This window comes from Aulostomus chinensis, chromosome 17 (genome assembly GCF_037954235.1).
Source record: "Aulostomus chinensis isolate RoL2024-O1b breed Wild chromosome 17, RoL_Achi_v1.0, whole genome shotgun sequence".
NCBI classification, from domain to species: domain Eukaryota; kingdom Metazoa; phylum Chordata; class Actinopteri; order Syngnathiformes; family Aulostomidae; genus Aulostomus; species Aulostomus chinensis.
In genome coordinates, this window is record NC_141336.1 from 2,130,768 (window position 1) to 2,153,248 (window position 22,481).

At 49.1% G+C, this 22,481-nt stretch overlaps 2 protein-coding genes and 1 long non-coding RNA gene across 6 annotated transcripts; 1 reads left to right on the top strand and 2 right to left on the bottom strand.

Annotated features, from left to right (window-relative positions):
* Nucleotides 1–8,824: 8,824 nt before the first annotated feature.
* Nucleotides 8,825–10,530, top strand: LOC147245959 (uncharacterized). Its single transcript, XR_015109912.1, has 4 exons — nt 8,825–8,880; nt 8,957–8,998; nt 10,217–10,252; nt 10,327–10,530. It is a non-coding gene; the product is annotated as an uncharacterized LOC147245959 (long non-coding RNA).
* On the bottom strand, nt 9,484–12,457 carry ankrd66 (ankyrin repeat domain 66). The gene is made up of 3 exons (XM_086183593.1): nt 11,685–12,457; nt 10,854–11,082; nt 9,484–10,734 (listed from the first exon to the last, which is right to left on the bottom strand). Exons 1-3 carry the CDS (start codon nt 11,821–11,823, stop codon nt 10,626–10,628), a joined length of 477 nt encoding a protein of 158 aa, XP_086039719.1. The 5' UTR covers nt 11,824–12,457; the 3' UTR covers nt 9,484–10,625.
* A 14-nt stretch (nt 12,458–12,471) lies between these two features.
* tdrd6b (tudor domain containing 6b) lies at nt 12,472–19,201 on the bottom strand. Of its 4 annotated transcripts, XR_015109911.1 has the most exons (4): nt 18,951–19,201; nt 13,382–18,319; nt 13,117–13,290; nt 12,472–12,906 (listed from the first exon to the last, which is right to left on the bottom strand). XR_015109911.1 is itself a non-coding variant. In XM_086183563.1 (3 exons), the coding sequence occupies exon 2, from the start codon at nt 18,304–18,306 to the stop codon at nt 13,417–13,419; it is 4,890 nt and encodes a 1,629-aa protein (XP_086039689.1). In that variant the 5' UTR covers nt 18,307–18,319; nt 18,615–18,668; the 3' UTR covers nt 12,472–13,290; nt 13,382–13,416. The 4 variants fall into 4 exon arrangements, 3 of the variants coding, with proteins under 3 accessions (XP_086039689.1, XP_086039688.1, XP_086039687.1); XM_086183563.1 differs by lacking the exon at nt 18,951–19,201 and adding an exon at nt 18,615–18,668 and having other exon boundaries at nt 12,472–13,290; XM_086183562.1 differs by having other exon boundaries at nt 12,473–13,290; nt 18,963–19,201.
* Between the last annotated feature and the right edge of the window lie 3,280 nt (nt 19,202–22,481).

Consider the following 22,481-nt stretch of genomic DNA (forward strand, 5'->3'; position numbering starts at 1 on the left):
CAACTTCACCAACTGAGAGCTGCTAATCTGCGAACTTCATCCAGACAACAAAGACGTCATTTTCACCAACATTTATCGTTCCGTGAGAGGCAAACTGAAGTAAAACCACGATTTGACATCGACTGCAACGTCTTCCACAAGGAAGAAGGCAGTTGAGATCAAAATTCTGAAGTTTGGAGACCGCAGCAACCATGAGATGAAAGCGATCAAATATTAAGGCGGACAGCCTGAAGATCCCATTGAACAAGTTTGTTATCAGTTGAACAAAAAAATGGAGGAAGCGAAGTGTAAAGGTTCCTTAGGAGAACGAATGATGGTGTAAAAGTCGCTGCCAGCGTGATGTTTGTGAGACATTTTGGTGGAAGTCAACTCTGCAGCCTGGAGGGATGATTTGGTCTGAAAGCTGCGAGCGGAGGCTGAAGGGCCGGCGTTGACCTCCAAAGCCAGTTTCACACAAGAGGACATGGATTTCCTCAGAAGGAGAAACACCAGGCTGTCCTGCTGGCCGATGATCCACAGCCTCAGAAACAAACAGCTGTCCTCTCTGAAGTGGACGCCTCTGGACACCAGAACAATACCTGCCTTCACCCCGCTGGGGACGTTTGATTAGCAAATGACTTTAAGCAAATCATACAGGATGAGACTGAGGAAGCGTCTGCATCACACAGCCCCTCTGTTACCAGGGTGACGTCATGAGACTGGAAAGGTATGAACCTGCTCACGTCTGTACGATCCGTGCTGTGTCAGGGCTTCTAGCCTCTCCTGCGTGTGTTGATACATAAAATCCTCCCTGAACTGTGAGGAAACGTTCCACCGTCAGTCCAGGTTGATCGTTTGACTGCGGCATCGCAGGTGAGAGCCAACAGGGATCCCGAGTGTGTGGAAGTTCTGACCTGGAGGGGTTTCTCGTGTGAATCTAAATATTCTCTTGTTCTTGAAACGGCATTCCACTCTGAAATGCTCTTTGCTCGTTTTAAAAGCAGAATTTACCTCCCTGTTCAGAGAAAATAAAACATGAGCCTGAAGATTTGGCCACTGAAGAGGAGACGGCTGCTCCAGGACCCCTGGCAACCGTGACGTACAGGTCAATAACAAGAGGGAGAAGAGAGGAACAAGATGGCGACGACTCTGTACACAAACGCCACACCATCAGCTTTGCAAGTTAAATTTGTGCCACATAACGGCATCTTACTTTGCATGTACGGTGGAGCGCCATAAAGGCGAGGTCTCCTGTGCCCGGCCGCATGTGTGCAGCTTCTTCTCACCTGGCGGTGGAGTGAACCAGGTAAGCTGGTCGGGCTTTTAGTGTCAGTATGGATTCCTTCATACTTGACATCTTACCTGCCTCCTACAACAGCAGAGGAGACGTCCAGGTGTCCGACCAGGTGACTCCGTCCTATATGAGCTAACACCAGCTGACGTTCTCTCCTTAACTTTAAAACTGAAAAGGAACTTACAACAGGGTACCGTTGGTAGAATTGGAACCTTTGACTCTTCCACCGTGCGATGTTCCGCTTCAGTGTATTTTTGTACCCTGAACCAAGTCAGAGAGGCAAAGGTTCACTTGTTTCTGCTTCTTCTTCTGTTGCCTGTAACCCTGATGATTGGCAGCGGTAGGATGTGGACCTCGGTGCTCCTCTGTGTGCTGGCCGTGAGCGCCTCTCAGGTAGGCCTGGAAGAGCCTCCATCAGCTCCACTTCCTAAATCACCTTCAGCTGCGCCGACTGACGTGTTCCTCTTTTGGCTTTTGCAGGCAGCCGGACAGAGAAAAGGCATGAAACTGAGTTCACTCTCATAATCACATGGTTGGCCTGATGTTTTCAGGCAGATGGCACTCAAGTTGACGTGTGTCTGTGTTGCTGGTTTCAGACGACTCGACGCAGGTGTTCTACGCCACACTGGTGACAGATGAATGTATCATTGAAAGAATACCCAACATTCTGAATAGATTTCAGAGTCAAAACTCCCACCTTGCAGTTGAAGACCTGAGAGTGACAGGAAGTGCGTCATGTTCTACAATTCACGATTCGCCGCGCACAGGAACAGAAAGATAACGGTTCTCTTTGCTCTCCGAGTGTGTCAAAGCGTCCCCGACGGCACCGAGTGCACCTGCGGGTCCAACTACACGTGGAACGAGGTTTGTCAGACCGACCGTGAGTGTTGTGGTCAGGAGAGATGCACCTTCCCCTCAAACTCCACTCGCAGGTGTAGCTCCCCCACCAGAGGTATTCAGGCTTCCCTCCTTCCTCCTTAATACACACATGAATGTGTGTGTGTGTGTGTGTGTGTGTGTGTGTGTTCACACTCGTGTCCCTAAAAGTCTGTTCTTTTGTCCACAGTTACGGTCAATGGGTCCTTCATTTCTACTAATTTATCCATAATCTTTGATGAAAACCCCTCTGCCTTTACTGAGGGACTGTCAGTGACGGTAAATCAACTCTTTATGAATATAATAATAATAAAAATAACCAATAAGTGTTCCGTTCAAACTGAGCACTCTGTGAGAAACTAATGTGACAAACATGGCGTGGACAAACTGTTCTTTCAGATGAAAACTGAGTTCAGTACTTTGAGAGGATTTGAGAGCCTGTGGATTGGCAGGTACTGGTACTGGCTGGTGGACGTCCGTGGTCCCAGGTGGGCGGGGAGTCGCTGCCTCAGGACAGTTTCAACAGCGCTCCTGTTTTTCCTGTTTTCAGCTGCGACCTGAGACAAACAGGCATCGAACACATCGTCATAGACTTTAATATGACTTTTGTTAACAAAGTCAACACACAAGATCTGGAGAGACTGACAAATAAGGTGGCCAAAGACTTGAACGTCAAGATTGTTCTGGAGACCAGAGGTGGGTGGAGCCTGATTACACCGGCCAGGACGCCGTTCTGCACATTCTCAGTTTGCGGCTCCTGAACACACATCCAACATCTTCTGTCTTCTTGACATTTTGTGTTTTTGCCCAACACTGCAGTGCCACTCTGCACAGATGCAGCGGTTCCGTTCTCATCCATGATGATTGATACCTGTCATCTGAGTTTGTTGAAGTGGGAACGTGGAGGCGTTCCCCTCGCGCCTCTGCAGTGCCGTGTTTGGCTCTGGCTTCCACAACATTACACAGCTGTCCAATTTGCATTTTACCAAATTTGCAAACCAACAAACTCACCGGTGAATAAACTGAAGCACTGAGCAGCAGGACACTGTCAGGAGTGGGAGGAGTCATGAGTGGGAGGGGTCATGAGTGGGAGGAGTCTAGGACCGAGCTGAGGGGAGAGTCATTATTGGACCTGTAGTCATCAACTCAAAGCTCAAGCTGCTCTTTGCCTGCCACACATGAACGCAGCTGGGAATCATTGAGTGTTGAGGTCACGCGAAGGTCGACGGCGGCTCCGGCCTCCTGAGGAGTACTCGCCACGATTAACCCTCAACCGATCTGACCACGGTTCAGATGACAAAAACAAATTCACTCTGAAGGTTTGGCCAACTTAGTGGAAGCGCAGGATCATTTTCAGATTTAAAGAAGGACTTCTGAAAAGGAGTCACTTTGTCACAGCGATGCGTTGATTTAAGCTCATGAAGTTCTTCATCTTCTTCAGGCATCGTTGACGTGGTCATGCCAGCCAACCTCACCTGTTATGGCGAACAGAGAACCCTCTTATGCACGTTCCCGGGGGAGCTGGGGACTCCTGCGTGGCACCTGAAAAAGCGGCAAGAGGAACATAGCATCACCAACGGCAGCGAGTCCGTCGTGATGCCAACCACAGGAGGGTCCAAGCTCATTCTCAGCAAGATTTCAAAGCTCTGGGCAGGTAAAGTTGTTCCTCTGGTGCTCAGTTTACCTGCTGACCGCTAGAACGTGGGAGTAAGAGACGGGAGAACAGTTAAGAACAGTTCCTCTCATGTGAGCCCGAACAAGTGAAAAGGAGGGAGGTTGATAACAGCCACCCGTCATGGAGATGGAACTGTGTGAAACAACACACAAACATCTCTCTCTCTCTCTCACACACACACACACACACACACACACACACACACACACACACACACACACGATTTCGGTTCCCTTGGTTTGTTTTCTTGAGAAAAATGAAGTGAATCACGCAGGAAAGTTTAAATTCTCATGTTGACCAGAACAAACAACGATGAGCATGACAGCACAAAGATGGCGTCCCTGCACCCTGGAGCTGCTGCCAGGAATGTTTCCACGCTAGCAGCGCTCACAGAACCTCACCTGAGCGAGGAGACCAGCACATAGAACCCTCACACAGAGCGGGTCGGGTCTGGCTCGCCAGGATCAAGTAAATAACAACAGGCCTAATAATAAAAAAGGATCAACTTCCCTCCCTCCATCCATCATCCCTCCCTCCATCCCTCCCTCCATCTTCCCCCTCTTCTCCTGTTGAGGGTGGTGGGGGTGGAGCCTATCCCAGCAGCCTTCCCCCTGGACGGGTCACCAGTCCATGGCAGGGCCAACACATAGAGACAGACAACCATTGGCTCTCCCAGCCACGCCTACGGTCAATTTAGAGTCTGGATTAACCTGGTCCCTCTTGATGTCTTTGGACTGTGGAGGAAGCTGGAGTACCAGAGAGAACCCAGCAGGAACAGGGAGAACATGGAGACTCACCCAGAAAGACCCCGTGCTGCAGCTGGGGCTCCACCCACAACCTTCTTGATGGGGGCCACAGTGAGGACCACTGCTCCACCGGGCCGTCCTTCACAAAAACACAAGTTACATCAAGGCAGTAAATGCTGATGATAAAATACTTCACGATGAGCTTTTATTGTCTTAATGTGAACTTGAAGTGTAACCGAAGGTTTTAGTGCCTAATTTGTGACGACCAATCAAACTCAATCAGTCGAGCTGCAGCCTGATTGGATCATGAAGAACACCAGTAACTAGGGATACAATCACATTTGTTATTTAGAAACAGACTAAAACTCTGATTGACAGTGTTTTCATTAAAGTCGCCTGCCTTGGGCAGCACGGTGGTGCACTGTGGCCTCCCAGCAAGAAGGGTTAGAAAATGGACGGAGGGATTTTGTGATGCACGTTCTGACTTTTACTCCTATAAAAGATGAAAGGTGCTACAACAACAAAAAAGCTCGTTATCATTAGGATTATTCCTTCGTATTGTTTTATTTTTGATGTAAACCTGTTTTTCAGTGTGAACGAGACAAATATTTGGCTCAGATGTTCAGTGCTAAAACCTGAGTGACACAACGCGATGACTCAGTCATCACAACTGTGGCCTTTGGTTTTCCTTTAATCGACTAATCAGTTAATTGATTAATTGTTGCAGCTCTGAATTCACAAATCTTACAGCAGGTGTGTGTGTGTGTGTGTGTGTGTGTGTGTGTGTGTGTGTGTGTGTCCGTAGGTGAGTACACATGTGCCTTCCAGAAGATCTCCAACTCCTCCAACATATCTCACAAAGCCAGCGCAGTCCTGGACGTGTCACTCCAGCCACAAATCACCATCACCGCCTCCCAGGTGTTTCCTGTCTGCAAAGATAAGAGTCAAGTCATTGTGACTGTCAGATGTGAGAACAACCAGAGCTCAGAACAGAGCCCAGAACCCTACAAGGTGGAGTGGGAGTCCCGTGACATCAAATCAATACAGAAAGAAACCAACCTTTCCTGTAGGTTCTCCCTCTCTCACTCTGTTGATATCCGTTTGGTCCACGTTGAAGCTCAGGAGGGAAACCCTGACGTGCGTTTGTCATCCCTGCAGCTGACGCCTACGGAGCTCAGGCATTAATTCAGTGTGACTCCATGTTGAAACCTCAGCTCACCTGCAGCTTTCAGAACCGGTGTGGTGAGAAACAAAACGCTACCATCGCCATCAATGTCATAACTGGTAGGTAGGACGATTGTGAAATGATTCACGAACGCTTTGGGAAAATCAGCCCATATTTTCATAGCTTGTACAAATTCACTGAGTATCTTTTGTCTTAATTTGAATTTTCTTCACTTTAATGTGTTTAAAATAATGAAATGAAAAACAGTGGCAGTGTTGTCAAATTTGAAGTGAGCCTGAGCACAAAGACTGACCCCCTCACATGTCCGCCCTGTCCCGAGCTTCATAAATGTGGAAACAACACAACAAAGCCGCCACCAGGCTGTGATGTGTCTGTGATGTGTGCTGCTCTTTAATCTTTGCCTCTTTGCGCCAGGCGACGATGTCTTCTGTGCAGCGGAGGATGGGTGGGGGATCACCAAAGCTGACTTCACTGCTGTGTTGCCCTGCAGGAACGCACATGGACAAAGACACAGGAAATGCAATAATGGGTGGGGCCACAACCAGGAAATCATCCGTACACATTCTCATGAATCTCATTCAGATTTGGATAAAACTCCTGATTTGAGTAGGAACGGTCGTTACTGCACTTAAAAAACTAGAAACACCACAGCGTGGTTGCATGTCTCTGCAATGTATGTCTGTCAAGGTAACAGTGACCTTTGACCTGCATGGAAAACCAGGTCATGTGACTGTTGAGTATCGCAGTGTCTCAAATACGTCCACCAGAGAGGACAGGGAAAGAACCCTGCTCTAACAGCGACTCGTCTCGTTTCAGCCCAACAGGGGCGTGGTGGGGACCGGTGGTGTCGGCCTGCGTGAACAGGGACGTCGACAGTGTGCTGCAGAGCGCGAAGGTAGGTGAGCCACCTCCACCCGTCTGTGGGACAGCAGCCCAGATCTCCATCACCGAATAGAAAAACAACTCATTTCAGTAGAAAATCCTTTAACAAATGAAGGTCAACTGCTAATCAAAGGTACCAGAGGGACAAGTTACACTCCCACAGGAAGACGCCTGTCCTTGTGTTGCGTGAAGACTTCCCCGTCCTCGCTGCTCACTGACCGGTGACGCTTGACTTGCTGTTGCTGCAGACTGTTGGTATTGGACTCGGCTCGACTGAAAAAAATGTCGCCGATGTATTTTCCCGTCTGAAGAGCATCACCGCCAACACGCAGACCATCAACTCATCCGCCAACATGAACGCATCCGTTGACGTGCTCGCCAGTCTGCGTGGAAATCTATCACGCATAGGTGACTCGGCAGTCGATGTGAGTATTTCTGAATCTCTTTGCCGATTGTTGTTTACTTGAAGAGCAACTGCACATCCAAGCCACTGTGCTGTTGACTGACTTGACGTGCTGGGGTCCTGACGCAACACTGTGTCCTTAAGGGCTGTAGAGGCTGCCCCTACATGGTTGAAACCCAACTGCTGTCATAGAATTCCTCCGGTGGCTGGTCTGGTGGCGGGGGACATCACGGAACCAGACTAGGCCCCCAACGAATCTCCTCCCCTTTGATTTAAACATCTACCCCGACTCCGCCCACTCTCTTTAGAAGAACGAGGCACGGACGCGTCAACAGAACTGGCAGCTTCTCAAATTGCGTGAAGCTCAATAAAGTTTGACTTCCTCACTGCAGGGTCGGCCATTTTACTGCTGACTGATCAGACCACATGAATTCCCTGACGAGGCAAATCAGCCGTCCATGTAAGCCCACCCATTCACTTTAAACTGACATTAAAAACTCTTTTTTTCATTTTCAGGACCTGCTGGACTCTTCCAGCAGTCTTCTGGAAGAATCTCTGAAGGAAGCCTGGCTTGCAGAGATCAGCAGTGAGAATATGTCCCTGGCTGAGAAATACCTGAGCTCCGTTGAGCGCTTAATAGACATGACAAACATAAACGGCTCCCATACGAAACCCAATGTACAGGTGGAGGCCTGCACCAGCAGGCAGCAGTCACAGTGCACCAACACGGTCTTTTCTAACTCTGTCTCGCTGCTCGGTTCAGACGCCAGCTCTGTCAAAACCATTGGGTTTAAAAACCTTCAGGGTTTCTTCCCCCATAAAAACAGCAGCAAAGAACTCAACAGCATTGTTGTGTCCACGACGACTGAGAAGCACCTGGAGAAAGTCCAAGTGGAAATTAAATTTGATTTGCAGAAGCGAAGGCTCAAAGATGTCATGCTGGAGTGTGTGTTCTGGGACAGCCGCTCCAAAGACTGGTCATCCGAGGGATGCGACTGGGGGGGTCCTTCTGATGAGACCCGCTGCACATGCCGACATTTGTCCTCGTATGCAGTGCTGATGTCAAAAACGCCCCTGAAAGTCGCTTTGTTGGATGAGATAACCGTCGCGGGACTGTCGGTGTCAATAATCTCCCTCATCATCAGCCTGGGGATAGAAGTGACCATCTGGGGAGCCATGGTTAAGACGGAGGTCTCGTACTTACGCCACATTGCTCATGTAAACATCGGCCTGTGTTTGCTGGTGGCAGATTGCTGTTTTCTCGCGTCTTCCAGTAACTTCCCGCTCCTGTGTAAAGTGTTTGCGGTGGTGAAGCACTTCTGTTACCTGTCCATGTTCTTCTGGATGCTGTGTCTGAGCAGCGTGCTTCTCCATCAAGCTGTTTTCATGTTCCACAAAGTGAGCAAGTCCCAGTACCTGAGGTACTCCCTGGTCCTGGGCTACGTGTGTCCTCTGCTTATCGTTGCCGTCACATTTCTGATCAACGACGGCGGCGCTGACGGGAAGTACTTCTCCAAAGACACCTGCTGGCTGGTTTACATTTCATGGATGGACGGCTCCATCCACACATTCATCATACCGGTGGGTGTCATCGTCTTTATCAACGTGTTCACCATGCTGGTGACCATCATGAAGCATCTGGATCACCCCAAGAATATCAAACAATGCTATGAAAAAGAGAAAACAGCTGCCAAAAACGCCATGCGCTCTGTCATTCTCCTCACTCCAATCTTCGGCGTGACCTGGATTTTTGGCTTCGCTGTGCTGCTTCTGGACCTGACTGACGGGGTTGTAGTGGAGCTGGCCAATTACTCCTTCACCGTGCTGAATGCCTTCCAGGTAGGCGCAGTGCAGCCTGTCACATGACATCCTGGGAGTCTTGCCTGCTCAGTAACTCTGCTCCTGTCGCCTGCAGGGTTTGTCCATTCTCTTGACCACCTGCCTCGGCGATAAACTGGTAGGAAGCTCTGATGGCTGTGAAATGCAACTGAGGTTTCTGTTGATTTCTTGGGGAGAAGGTCAGTGGGTAGTGACTGGTTACAGATAAACTGCTGCTTCTGGATTCACCAACCTGCAGTTACATGGCTACATGACTGGTTGTCTTTGACAGGAGATTACGTGTAGTGTGTGTGTGTGTGTGTGTGTGTGCGCGCGCGCAGTGACGTAATTTGTCTCTTCTCATTTTTCCTTCAACTCTGTGGTTCTTACTCTGCCGAGGGACTACAGATGAAACTAGCGTGCAGCTCTAATCTGGTGTTTACTAAAATGTCAACCAAACTTCAGGAGCGTCAAATCTCAGGATGGGTGAGCAGGCGTGAACCCCGTTGTCGTTCATTCCATTCACCATTTGTGTGTTTGTGGCACTTTGGTTTCCTGAAGCTCAGCCAACACATTTGTTAGACTGTAAAGAGAAAATAATGCTGAGACTTTATGTAAACTCGTTTTATTTCCAGAAACACCCCCGGGTACGCCGGGACGGCGAAAACAGCATTTTCAGCAGGTGTTATTTTGTTTGTTAGATCTGCACACCATGATATCGTTACATCAGGCATAAAAAATCACTGTCAGTTATACGAACCTCAAGCAGGTTGTATCGCATCATGCCAGCAAGACGCTGGCTTCTTGGGAAGGGTATCCATCCAGATCCAGACATGACGGAACCACTTCTCTCCTCTGGGCTCTGTTAAGGTGCTGAGAGCCACAGAGAACTTCTGACTGCTAATTAGCTTAGCATAGTGACTGGTAATGGGTGGTAAGTGTTAGCATATCTCATCAGATGCGGATTTCTTAAAAATGGTTGGTCTTTAAGAGAGAACATCAAATTCTGAGACCCTAATTTTAGAATCAGACAGCGTTTGCAGGCATGTGGAGTTCGTGCTTACGCTGTTTTTGCGATCAGGAGTTTGGAGTTTTATTTTGACGTCATTCACTACACCGCTTGCGTAGAGACTTCCTCGATCCGCTCTGTGCGGCTTGAGGTAAACTCAGTTTAAGAATAGAACTGCTGCATATCGGTTGGAGCAGCGCGCTGGCCGAGCTGTGCTGCGACGCAGCGGCGCCTGTGGAGTTCAGGGGCGACGCAGCAGAGGAGAAGACGCGACTCTGGAAACAGACAGTAAACATCGTTCCCAGGTCTTTGGTTTCCTTTGATCATGTTTCAATCCGATGTTGCCAGGTTGTTGAAGCCCTCCTGAATCGTATCAAGAAGAAAGTGAGTACACTGGGACAAGTTTTGCTCAAGTAAAGTAAGAGAGAGACTAACACGTGTCACACGCTGTCCTCCAGGATCCAGCATCCATCAAGGACGGCTCCGTCAAGAAGAAGTGACGATGGCCTCCAACCTTCAACCTCATAAGCGCTCTGACTTTCATGCCACATTCTGGTAACTTTCAGTGGTGACTGAGGGGCAACTTTGTTCCACGGCGTGATCTGATGTTGGTAGAGGTCCGTGTTTCTGACTGGTTCCTGTACTCTTAAGTCTGACATTAAACCGCAAAGTCCCGTCAGATGTGTTTTGAAGAACAGTGTGTCCTCTTTACTCTGAGATGCCTCACAATCAGTCGATTACTGTCAAGGCTACGACGTCACTCCCAGACCTCTTTGCTCTGCTCCGCCCACTCCTCATCGTTGTCGTCCAGGGGAATCCCCTTCTCGGCTGCCATTTTGCGGTAGGCCTGGCTCTCGGTCTCTGCTCTGCAACACACAAACAGAACCATTTTCTTATTTATTTGATCTGCAAGCTTCTGCTTGGTGTCCTGAGATTCTGATGGGACTCACTACAAGGAGACATGTGAAGTGGAAGAACCTCATACTTTTTCAGGAAGCACACACAGTCTTGGTGTCCGTAGATTTCCGCTATCCGTAGGGGTTTGTCCCCACTGCAGTCCTCCTTGTCCATGGGCGCGTGGAGCGAGTGCAGCAGCTTCAGCACAGCCAGTCGACCAGATTCTGCTGCAAAGTGAGCAGGAGTCCATCCGTGCTCTGTGCGGAGACACGGCCTGGCGCCGTGCTCCATGAGCAGCCGCACAGTTTCTGTTTGTCCTGGGAAAAAGTCAAGTGGCAGAACCTGACACGAAGGTAGGGAACAGCCGTCACACAGAGAAGAAATAAGACGGTTTTCTCGAGGGAAGCTTTTAACCAAATCTACGTCCGTGAGAGGGACACCAGTTCATTCTGTCACCCCAGGAGACGGCCCATGTTTGTCTTCATATGAAAGGGAAACAAGAATGGAACTGCGCGACACCTTTAAAGCACCTGAGTGTGAAAGATCTGGCATCAACTCAAAAAACAATGAACTGCTCATGAAAATACGTTCATCCATCGACTCCAATTTGTTCCTTCCCTGTTGCCATGTGACTTCTGAACCAACCACGTCTGCACCGCCGTTTCCATTTTCTGAATTGGACTTAAACTTTAGCTTTCATTCTCGGGAGCTGAAGCTGTCGAACGCTCTCAGTTTCATCTTTTGATTAGCAAGACATTTTTTTTATTTCAAATAACTGCCCTGTCAGAGGTCAGCGAGGGCCGACGCATACTGTCGACAGGGGAGGAGACTTGAGAAACTTCCAGGACAGTGTGTCAGTCAATAAGCAGTATGGTGAGAGGTGACGTGTATGAAGTAAAAGTACACGTCCCTCTACTACCTTTGGCTGCAGCCCAGTGGAGGGGGGTCTTGTAGCTCCAGTCGACGTCTTTCTGATTGGGGTTGCATTTGTTCAGCCTCAAAATCGCCTCCACCTGATGAAAGTCGCCTGCTGCAGCAGCCTGATGCAGCTCGGACATGTTGAGACAGGGCGGTTGCCTAGCAACGCCAACCAAACACCCTGTTCCAGGGAGGGGAGCTGCTGCCACCTACAGCTTCACTCCGTCAGTGGCGTTTTTCAGGTGTGAACCGTCTAACTGGGCATCGGTTGTTGATGCAGTATTTTGTTTGATTTAAACTCCACAACATGAAACTTAAATCCAGTCTACACTCGACATCATGAATAAGTACAGCGATGGAAGCGACAGAAACAGAAACAGTTCCATACAAGTTCTTGGATGATGCTCGAAAATCCCAGAGGAGATCCAAGCTTCCATGTGCGCGGAAGGTCAAATCGACATCCACAACAACGGGAGACTAAATCTCTCCTGTCGGTTTCTAGCCTGTCCGAGGCCGGGGAGAGAAGCCGGGCCGCGCTCACAGACCCACCAGCATGAGTCAGGAATGATGAAGCGACACTGATAATGCAATAACGAGAGGCTTCACCTCACAAACTAGAACCACCAGGGAGCTCAGAGAAGGTTGGCGTCCAGGACTCCTGCTCCACCGTGGCGCTATGACGTCATCGCTACTCTCGTTCACAATTCAGTTGTAATCTTACTTTAGAGCTCAGGGAGACTTTCCTTTGTTAAAGCCATTTTTCACCAAACCAAACAGAACTCACCAGGTAGTGGGAGGAGCAAGGCGCACCTCTGCGAGGGGAGGCGGCCTCCATCAGGGAGATGGTGACGTCGGCGCGCTGAGCCGATACCTGCCTCAAGCGTTCCCTGGAGTCTCGTCCCAGCAGATGAGCACACAGTGCAGTAAATAGGATTCATGGGCTTTTAGATTTTTGGAAAATAAAGGGAGAGTTTACTTTTTTTAATCTGAGATTTTCGGTACGTACAAAATGTGAGTATCGTAAACACACGACAGACATTGGTGAATACCAGCTCTCGACCAGCTCAAGTACGAAACATCAGCTTATTGGCTATGGTTCAGTCCTAACATCAGTGTGGGAAACACTTAATCACGATAAATCCTTCAGGACCGGGGCTGGATGTTTCTTCATTCAACGCCTCAGTCTCTTCATCAGTGGCACCGGTAACTTCCCACGATGTCACCTTGGAAAGACGATGGCAGAAGCTTCATGGTTCGTCCATGTCAACCGTGTCTATTTATTACAACAAGCTTAAGTCATGTGATCAGAGGACATGAATTCAATTCCTAACAAAATAAATGTCAGACTGCTGCCCACACCTTCCTTCATTCTACCCCCCATTATATTTTGAAAAAACAAATTTAAATTGCATGTCTTTGTGTTGACGATCTACCCATCAATAGTTTTCATGAATGAGAAATGTGATTTATACAAGACGTGTCTCATAAATTCTCATTCCTCCTTCCAACTAGATGAGCCCTCGAGAGTCCAGCCCTGCCGCTGAAGGCGGGTCGATCATTCTGAACCCCCAAAGTCTTGTCCAGGGTCCTGGTTTCACTCGAGTCCACTGAAAACAATCAGATTAAATGGCCTTAGAACTAGAATGACACCAGTCATTTACAAACCTGCAAGTTACCAACAGGAAATCATCAACTCACCTGATCCTCAGACCTCTGGCTGCGGTGCCGTCCGGTCACTCTGTCCAGTGCTCCTTCATCACTGTGTTCACGACCACACCTTCACAACTGATTTCCACTGAATACTGAGGTAATGCCATCTCTGGATGGTCCTCCACGTCCAACACATTGGTCACTCTGAGGGGTTTATCAATCAGCAGATTGTAGAAGGCGTCGTAAACTTCATCATCCCAGGAGCCTTTGGACTCATCAAATCCCTTCAGAGAGCACAGAAAGGCCTGAGGAGGGAGCTCCAGCAGACCCGGAGGCAGGGGTCTCACATCCTTGATGTCAACTTCAGACTCGTTTCCATAGTCAATAAACAGAACCTGGAATTTACCATCAATTCTGCAGATGACTTGAGCCCTGTACCACTGGTGGTCACTGCAGTAGAGAGCCAGGCACGGGCTGTGAGGGCCAAGAGTGTCTGGGAGCGCCAAGTCCTGCTCTGCTTGTCCTGCCTCCTGAGTGAGCCTCGACACTGCGCTGAGATCCTCCCCGTCAGCGTACTGACACCAGAAGTAGCTGGGCGCCACAACACAAGAGGCATATACCACTTCAGTCTTGGATACTTCTGGCCTCCTGTACATGCCAGTGTTTACTGCGGGCACATCCAGGTGTGTCGTGGTGGACTCCTCTGGACCATCCTGAAGGAACACTTCTGTTTGAGATGTTTCCATTGTATTACATTCTTTGGCCACTGTGTTCCAGTATTTCTGCATAGCTGCATTTACTTCCACTCCCTCACACTCAATTTGCACTGCATAATGAGGAACTGCAATATCTGAGTGGTCTTCCATGTGAACCACAGGAGTCATTTTGAGCGGTTTATTAACCACAAGACCATAGAAGTCGTCGTAAACGGCATCGTCCCAGCAGCCCTGGGAACTATCGAATCCGTTCAAAGAGCACAAAAAGGCCTGAGGTGCGAGCTCCAGCAGGCTCAGAGGCAGTGACCTCACATGGTTGATTTCAACATCGGCTTCATTCCCATAGTCAATAAACACAACACGGACAGCACCATCAACTCTGTGAATGACCTGAGCTCGATACCACTGGTTGTCAGGTGAAAACAGAGCCAGGCACGGGCTGCCAGGGCCCAGGGTCTCTGTGCTCATCATGTCCCGCTGTGCTTGTCCTGCTTCCTGTGCAAGTCTTGTCACTGTGCTGAGATCCCGTGTGTCCGCGTACTGACACCAGAAGAAATGGGGTTCCGCAACACATGAAGCGTACACCTCCTCTGGTTTGTTTTGGACAAGCATCGGCTTCTTATAATGACACGATTTCACATGTCCTTCAAAGTTTGACTCAGTTTCATTCACTTGAGGAAGAGTGGCTGTTGCTTTGGCCCTATTTTCCGTAGAGGACAGTTTCCAGTGTTTCAGCATCGTACGACTCACATCCACATTTCCCCGTTCAATCTTCACTGTATACCGAGGTACTGCTATCTCTGGATGGTCCTCCACATTTAACGCTGTCACCCGGAGGGGTTTATCAATCAGCAGATTGTAGAAGTCCTCGTAAACTTCATCATCCCAGGAGCCTTTGGACTCGTCAAATCCACTCAGAGAGCACAGAAAGGCCTGAGGAGGGAGCTCCAGCAGACAATCAGGAAGTGACCTCACATCCCTGACATCAACTTCAGACTCATTTCCATAGTCGATAAAAACCACCTTAAGTTTTTTGTCAGTCCTCTTTACTACCTGGGCGCGATACCACTGGTTGTCACTGGAGTAGAGGGCCAGGCACGGGCTACCAGGACTTGGAGTCTTTGGGATGATCGTGTGCGTTTGTGTCTGTGCAACTTCCTGAGCAAATTTCAACACCATATTCAGGTTTTCAGTGTTGGCAAACTGACACCAGAAGAAATTGGGTCCAGAAATACAGGAAGCGTATACATCCTCCATCTTGTTCTGAGTGATGCTTGGCTTCTTGTATGCGTAGCTTTTCTCAATTGTGCTGAGACCCGTAGAAAGTTGGGTCATTTCGGAGTCACTGTGTTCATTTTGAACGAGCGTCTCAACAGTTCCTTTAGCCTTGTGAGTGACAGCCTGACTTGTGTTTCTTGTTTGATCTGAAGTCTCTCCATGTTCAGCAGCTGGTGCAGAGACAACAGCTGAGGGTGGTAAATTCACCTTTAGCTCATCTCTTTGTGTTTTATTGTTCTGTTCAGGGCAGTCAGAGAGCTGACGGTCCACCTGTGGAACCGAGCCGGAGATATTCCGTTGTTTCATCCTTTCTATCCTCTTTATGACCTCCACATTTACATTCACGGACCCCTCAAAAAGTTCAACAATTAACTTCCCTCCTTCTCCTTTCGCTACCACTGAAATAGTAAAACTTTGGCCGACAGCATGATCTGAAAACCACTTGCTGACTTCCTGTGGTACATCAGTTGGGACAGTGAACAGTCCAAGGGGAACAGCCTGCACAGGAACAGACCTAGCAAGGCTTGCGTTGGTAGGAAAGGGGTGAACATCAGATCTGTTCACTGCAACGGTATCGCCAAAGTCCACAAAGTGTACTCTAAGTTTTGGGGACATTTCTACCACTTGTCCTCTGTACCACTGATCGTTGGGGTATCTAGCAAGGCAAACACAGCCGAGCTCCAGCGGGCTCTCTGCACACTGGGGTCGGCCAATCAGTTGCTTCACATTTTCCATCAGTTTGTCGATCAAATGAAAATTCCTGTCCAGCTGACAATAGAAGTGGTTTACGTTCTCTGAGGAGGTTATCCACACCTTTTCTTTTCCTCCTACTTCAATATCATGTGTGGCGTAACTGTATGTGTTGGATGGGACTGGAGGAAGGACTTGAGTTTCAGGCAGAGTACATTTCTGCGCTAGCAGTTTGCAAGCGCTCCCAAATGGCGATTCAATGTCCACCATGTTCACCAGCAGGCCCTCTTCATCTGATGCTGTGGCTTTTACAATGCATTTCAACCCAGAGGGTGAAGAAACAGCCGAATCCACAAAACTCTTAAACTCCATCAATGCAGCATCAGTGGGATTCTTCTGGTTGAATAAGGAACATTGAAAAGCCTGCGCGTTCAGCTGTAAAAAAGCCGGATCAATGGGGCGCACGTCTTTCAGAGGCACCTTTTGTTTCTGACCGTAGTCTATAAATCTCACCTCAACCACAGGGGAGTGGTGACTGGTGATGATCTTTGCCCTGTACCACATGCCATCATCTGGATTTCGTGCCACACAGACGGACTCGACTAGTGGCGGCAGGTGAGCAGAAGCGTAGGCGTTTCGGAGACCTTCCATGAGTTGGGCAAGTGTCTCACTATTCTCGGTTATCTGACACCAGAACCTCTGGAGACTTTCAATGCAGGACACATTTACATTGACAGTAGTTCCTGCAGGAAACCCATCGTCATGATGGGAACCTTGAACCTCGGTGGGGCCACACACTGGGAGATGTTTTTTGTGGCATGGAGGGTGTGACTGTTCCGACTCCTCCCTGGTAGGAGTCGTACCTGAACCAGAAGTGGATACATCATCTGCCCTGCCATTAACTGGTGGATTCTTTGGACTCGTTCCATCTGGGGAGTCCACAAACTGATCAAGCAAACTGAAAAACGAAGCAGGGACAGGATCATTCACGATGTCTGCATATCTCTCTGTGATGGAGGACGGAAAAAGTCCTGCTCTCTTCAAAAGAGAATGATTTATGTCTGATCCATTTGCTTCATAGAGTGTGACATAATGGACATTTTGAGGTGCGCTGAGGTCTTCAAACCTGGCCACAACCACCTTGTTCAAAAGTACAGATTTCAAATAATCAGTCTGGCTCGTCGTCCATCCTGTGCCGTTGTCATTTACTCCATTTAGTGAACAGTGACACGTGAACACTGGCATTTGCAGGAATTTCCCATGCAGTGGCCTGATGTCCCCAACAGCGGTTCTCTCCGTTTTCCCTTCATCCACGTGTAAAACTTCCACAGCTTCATCATGGGTACGAATGTTTTGCTTCAGTATGGAACGATGCCACCTGCCGTCGGTTCCCCGAGCAGCACAAGGATCTCCACAGGTGTGAGGTTGTGCCTCTTCGACATCTGAAGCCTCCTGGTAGTGCTGGTGGATCTGCTCTGACAGCACCTTCAACGCCTTGGAAAATATCAAGAACTTACAATAAATGTTCTTTGGATCAGTAACTTCAGTCACAACGACAGTTTCATATGTGTCATGTAATAGCTCTGGGTAGTAGTACTGGTCAGTCTTCTCAAGCTGGCGACTGACGTCCTGATCACGTGTTCCATGGTTGGTTTCAGGAGCATCTTCTTTAGTGGAATGTCGACATTTAAGGACAAAACTTTTGAAGTCTTCTGCTGGGATCTTCTTTGCCACTCCCAGCTTGTACAAGTGCTCGGAAACAATTGGTATGTCGAGGAGGATAGTCCGGTCCGGCATCAGGACATGCTGAACCAGACCCTTGAACTTGTTACCAGGCAGACACATCACAAACTCTGTGGCTGTTTCAGGCCAGTCGTCCTCAAGAAAGCGGACATTTGCAAGAATGCACGATTCCATCTCTGGAGGAAGGAGAAAACTGTCATCCTGGCCCCACGCTAAAGCTTCACTTGTGGTGACGTGCGGTTGTCCCTGGTCAATCAGGAAAACACTGCATGTCTCCTTGTGGTTTGACACGATTCGGGCTCTGTGCCAGGTGCCCCTGATGCAGACCAAACAGAGGTCCCCTGCTTTTCCTTCTGGTCCACTGAACTTCCTGTTGGGGATCTGGATTTGCTCTTTCATCTGCTCATAGCCACGCTTCCCCACATCAAGGCTAACCCACAGTTCCACTACACCTACACTGGGTTTGAGGTTCACCCTCGTGATGAGAACAGGCACCTCTGAGCCGGGTGTTGGAAGTCCAGGCAGGGAACACATCGTGACGCTCATAGCTCAAATACACCTGCAAAATATAAGCAGGACAAAGTGTCAGAGCAGAACAAGCCTTCCTGCCATCTCTTCAAATCTCTGCAGCAGCTTGCAGACACAAACCCACCAAGTGGAACCTTAGCCTTCCCTGAAGGGAACACGAGGAACAAAGGAACCACATCATTACAGCATGTATGAAATACTACATGACGCGTGCATTGTTGATATCAATGGACCTGATGAATAAAATGCATGTATATTTGTTGCATGTCATACTAACAGCTGACGCTAACTCTCTTTCTTTCGTCAGACAAACGCTAAACCAGCACCTCGGCCCCAACAACGCCCTGGACTCCTCCTGGGTTGGTCGGCGCCATCATTTGCAGGATCGCAGGTAAATATATTCTTTTAAACTCCATTAAATGTTTGTTGCGGTGGAAGACTCCTCATCTACCAAACAACTCAGCCTTCATCGCGAGAACACGGAAGTACAACGAGGGTTTCACTGATTCATCCCCATGACCACAACTGACGCCTGGCAGTCCGATGGTCGTTTGAGTGAAACCACGTGATCGATTTACAGCTTAAAGATTCCGAACCCCAATAAACCAACTTCAATCACTTAATGAAACTCTGCGTTCAATCTGTTACAATCTAATCCAGACCTTAGAAGTTACCGTGTTGTCGCCGTCCGGAGCATCGCGGCCGAACCTCGCTGCTGGATTCGGTTCGGCATGAACGGCGCGTGGAGGCGGGACCTCGCGAGGGCCCTGAAATACTTTACAGGGCGCGCGCCTTCTGGAAACGCTCCGTTAACTTCAAACGCATTTTGGTGAAGAGCCAGAGATCCGGTGAGACACGCGCCGCGTCTGTGTTCGGTTTCCGGTGGCTCGCATTGAGACGGTTCATTTGGAGGTAGTTGGGCCAATGAGGCACGCAGCACGTCCTCTCTTCCGCGTTTGTGTCGTCACACCACGACACCCCAACCCGGAGTCGATTCATCAGAACGTCGTCATGGAGTTTGATTCCGCAAGACACATTTAACACTGGTGCCGTGATACTGGGAAGAATGGGATGCAGCTGAAGTCTACACCGCCTGTAAAACGTCCAAAGTTCTGTCAGCAGACTCTCCTACTCTGGAATAATGTTGAATGTGTATCCTTTCACCACATCAGGAAATGGTTTGGAACAACAGTGACATCGGTGACATGAAATAAGAGGGAGCGCAACCTTCACTGAAACCTGGTTGACGATAAAGGTTATATTTGAATCACCGCAAACTTCCTGACAACGAAACAGTTTCTGGTCAAACGGGAGTCACGTAGGTGTGATGCAGCTGCTCCCTCAGGGACAAACGTCAGTGTTTGAAGTGCCTTGAATGGAATTTCAAAGGAATAAAATGAAGAGGGAACAGGGTGAAACCGTTTGGGTCTCAGTCCTGGATCATAGGTGTGTGTGCTTCCTGGGCTCTGGACATTTATTCCATCAGGACAAGTCCACGTCTGTGTTGGGGAGCAAATAGAGGAGTTAATCCAGAACAGCTGGTCACTTGTGAATGAACCCATTAATAAACTTTTATGTTACATCACAAATCTTACACTTGTGATTGGTAAATGTCACAGACTCCAAGGTGATTCTCAGGATGCTTCTCCAGCTGCAGTATTTTATGGTTGAGTTCAGCGTGTTGGTGGAGCCCTCGTCCACCCAGCTGAGCGAAGCCAGGCTGGAGCTGCTGCAGCCTCCCAGTTAGGCCTCATGACCCAAGACAGGTGAGCAGAGAGGAGAAGCCGCGACGAGTCGATGGGCGGAAAGCTGCTTCAGTGACGGGGTAGTCTCCCCTGGAGCCGTGGGTTCAAGTCCTTGGACAGCCTGAGTTTTTCCTGGTAGAGCAACACTGAATTAAGCATCCTAATTCTGGACAGAAAAGAGCCGTTCAGTCTTTCTACCGGAGGAGTGAGAGTCTGGTCCGCGTTGCCGGCAGTCAGACTTGTTCCCAGTGAGGGTTTGACTCCGCCAAGGCTGCCCTTTGTCACCGGTTCTGTTCATAACCTTAATGGACAGAATTTCTAGGCACAGCCGGGTGGTGGAGGGGGTTGAGTTTGGTGGCGGAAGGGTGTCGTCTCTGCTTTTGGCGGATGATGTGGTCCTCTTAGCTCCATCAGGCCAGGACCTCCAGCTCTTGCTGGGACAGTTTGCAGCCGAATGTGAAGCGGCTGGGATGAGAATCAGCCCCTCCAAGTCTGAGGCCCTGGTCCTCAGCCGGAAAAGGGTGGTTTGCCCACTCCAGGTCGGGGGGGTGGGGTCCTACCTCAGGTGAAGGTGTTTCAGTGTCTCGGGGTCTTGTTCACGAGTGAGGGTAGGATGGAGCGGGAGATTGACAGGCGGATTGGCGCGGCACCCGCAGTGATGCTGGTGCTAAACCAGTCTGTTGTGGTGAAGAGGGAGCTTAGCCAGAAGGTGAAGCTCTCAATGTCCTGTTCAATCTCCGTTCCAACCCTCACCTGTGGTCATGAGCTCTGGGTAATGACTGAAAGAACAAGATCCTGAATACAAGCGGCCGAAATGAGTTCCCTCCTCAGGGAGGCTGGGCTCTCCCTTAGAGACAGGGTGAGGAGCTCAGTCCTTCAGGAGGCACTCAGAGTAGAGCTGCTGCTCCTCCATGTAGAGGAGTCAGTGGAGGTGGTTCAGGCATCTGGTGAGGACGCCTCCTGGTTTTCCAGACATGTCTGACCAGGAGGAGGCCTTGAGGCCGACTCAGGACCCGCTGGAGGGATTATATCTCTGGGCTGGCCTGGGAACGCCTCAGGATTCCCCCGGAAGAGCTGGTGGACGTGGCTGGGAGAGGACAGTCTGGGCTTCCTTGCTGAGGCTGCTGCCCCCGCGACTCAGACCAAACGGATAAGAGGAGGATGACGATGACGGCGAATTCTGGACCGGCTCAACTTGTGAACCCAAAACTGGGAGTCAACTGGAGGATCAGCCAGGGGACAGCCAATAAGAGTCCCATAAAGGCCAAATAACGTGACAACCAGCGGCGCCATCAGGTCAGCCACGATTCCTACATGGCTGACCTGCTTGGTGCTCTCGCCACATGGACCTTTCCTGACCCCAGTGTCCCACGTAAAATTTACACTGAAATTTTCCATTTTTAGTTCGTATTCTAACTTTTGTTGAGGTTCACGGTCTAATGTGGTTTGGACAAGAGACACTGAGAACATGACGCAGTTTGGAGGCTCCGTGGTGTGCTGGCTAGACCTCCAGACTCTGAATGAGGAAACCAAAGTCCAAATCTCAGTGAGCTCTTACTCAGGAACATGAAATATTTCTTACTCATTCGCCTCCCAAAAATGTTCTCCTTTGGAAAAAAGCCAAGTGGCCTGATGCAGGCTACTCTCATTTTAAACTTCTCTTTTCAACCATGTTCATTTTTCGCACCCATTGGAACAAATTTAACTGAACGAAACCCAAGTTTGTTACTCACCGTATGTGGAGGACCGTCCACAGCTCATCTGTTCAGTCTTCCGGGTCTCCTTCATTGTTTGCCTGTCACTCTTCTCCCAACCTTTGAAGGAGCGACATGATGCACTTACCAAGCTGGATCGCTTCAATAGTCCTCCAAATTTGGTAATGTTGTCTGTAAACCCACATCATTTTAGCCACAGGGGGGCGCTGCAGCAATGTTACACTGTATTTACTGAGTTTGTCTTCAAAATGAAGGCACCTTGGGACAGAAGTTCTGTGTCAGGGTCCTTGGCATCAGTGGCTCTGCCTGCTTTCTTGGATTTTACTGAAAGATTCTGTTGGAGCAAGTTCAGCCCAGATGTGCAGATGGGAACCACATGTTTATTACCAGTGAGCGGTGCTGAAAAGTGTCCTGCTGCTGGAGCAGAACTACAGATTAACAAACAAATTTTCATGTTTAAACATGTAGTGTTGAAGTTTGGCTGGGTTTTGTGAATTCAGCAACCAGGATGAGGACTTGAGGGTTGGCTGTTCTGGTTTTCCACACCTGCGTGATGGATTATTAATCTGCTGTAAATCCACTCAGATCTTTTCTCTCTTGATCAGAGCTCCTCGGGATGAAAGTTTCTGCTGGACCACACAAAGGAATCTGATGCACTCGTGCTTCGCAGTTTCCAGCGTGAGCAGCTGTTAAATACTTAACCCCCCCCCCCAAAAAAAGTATTTAGTTTCAT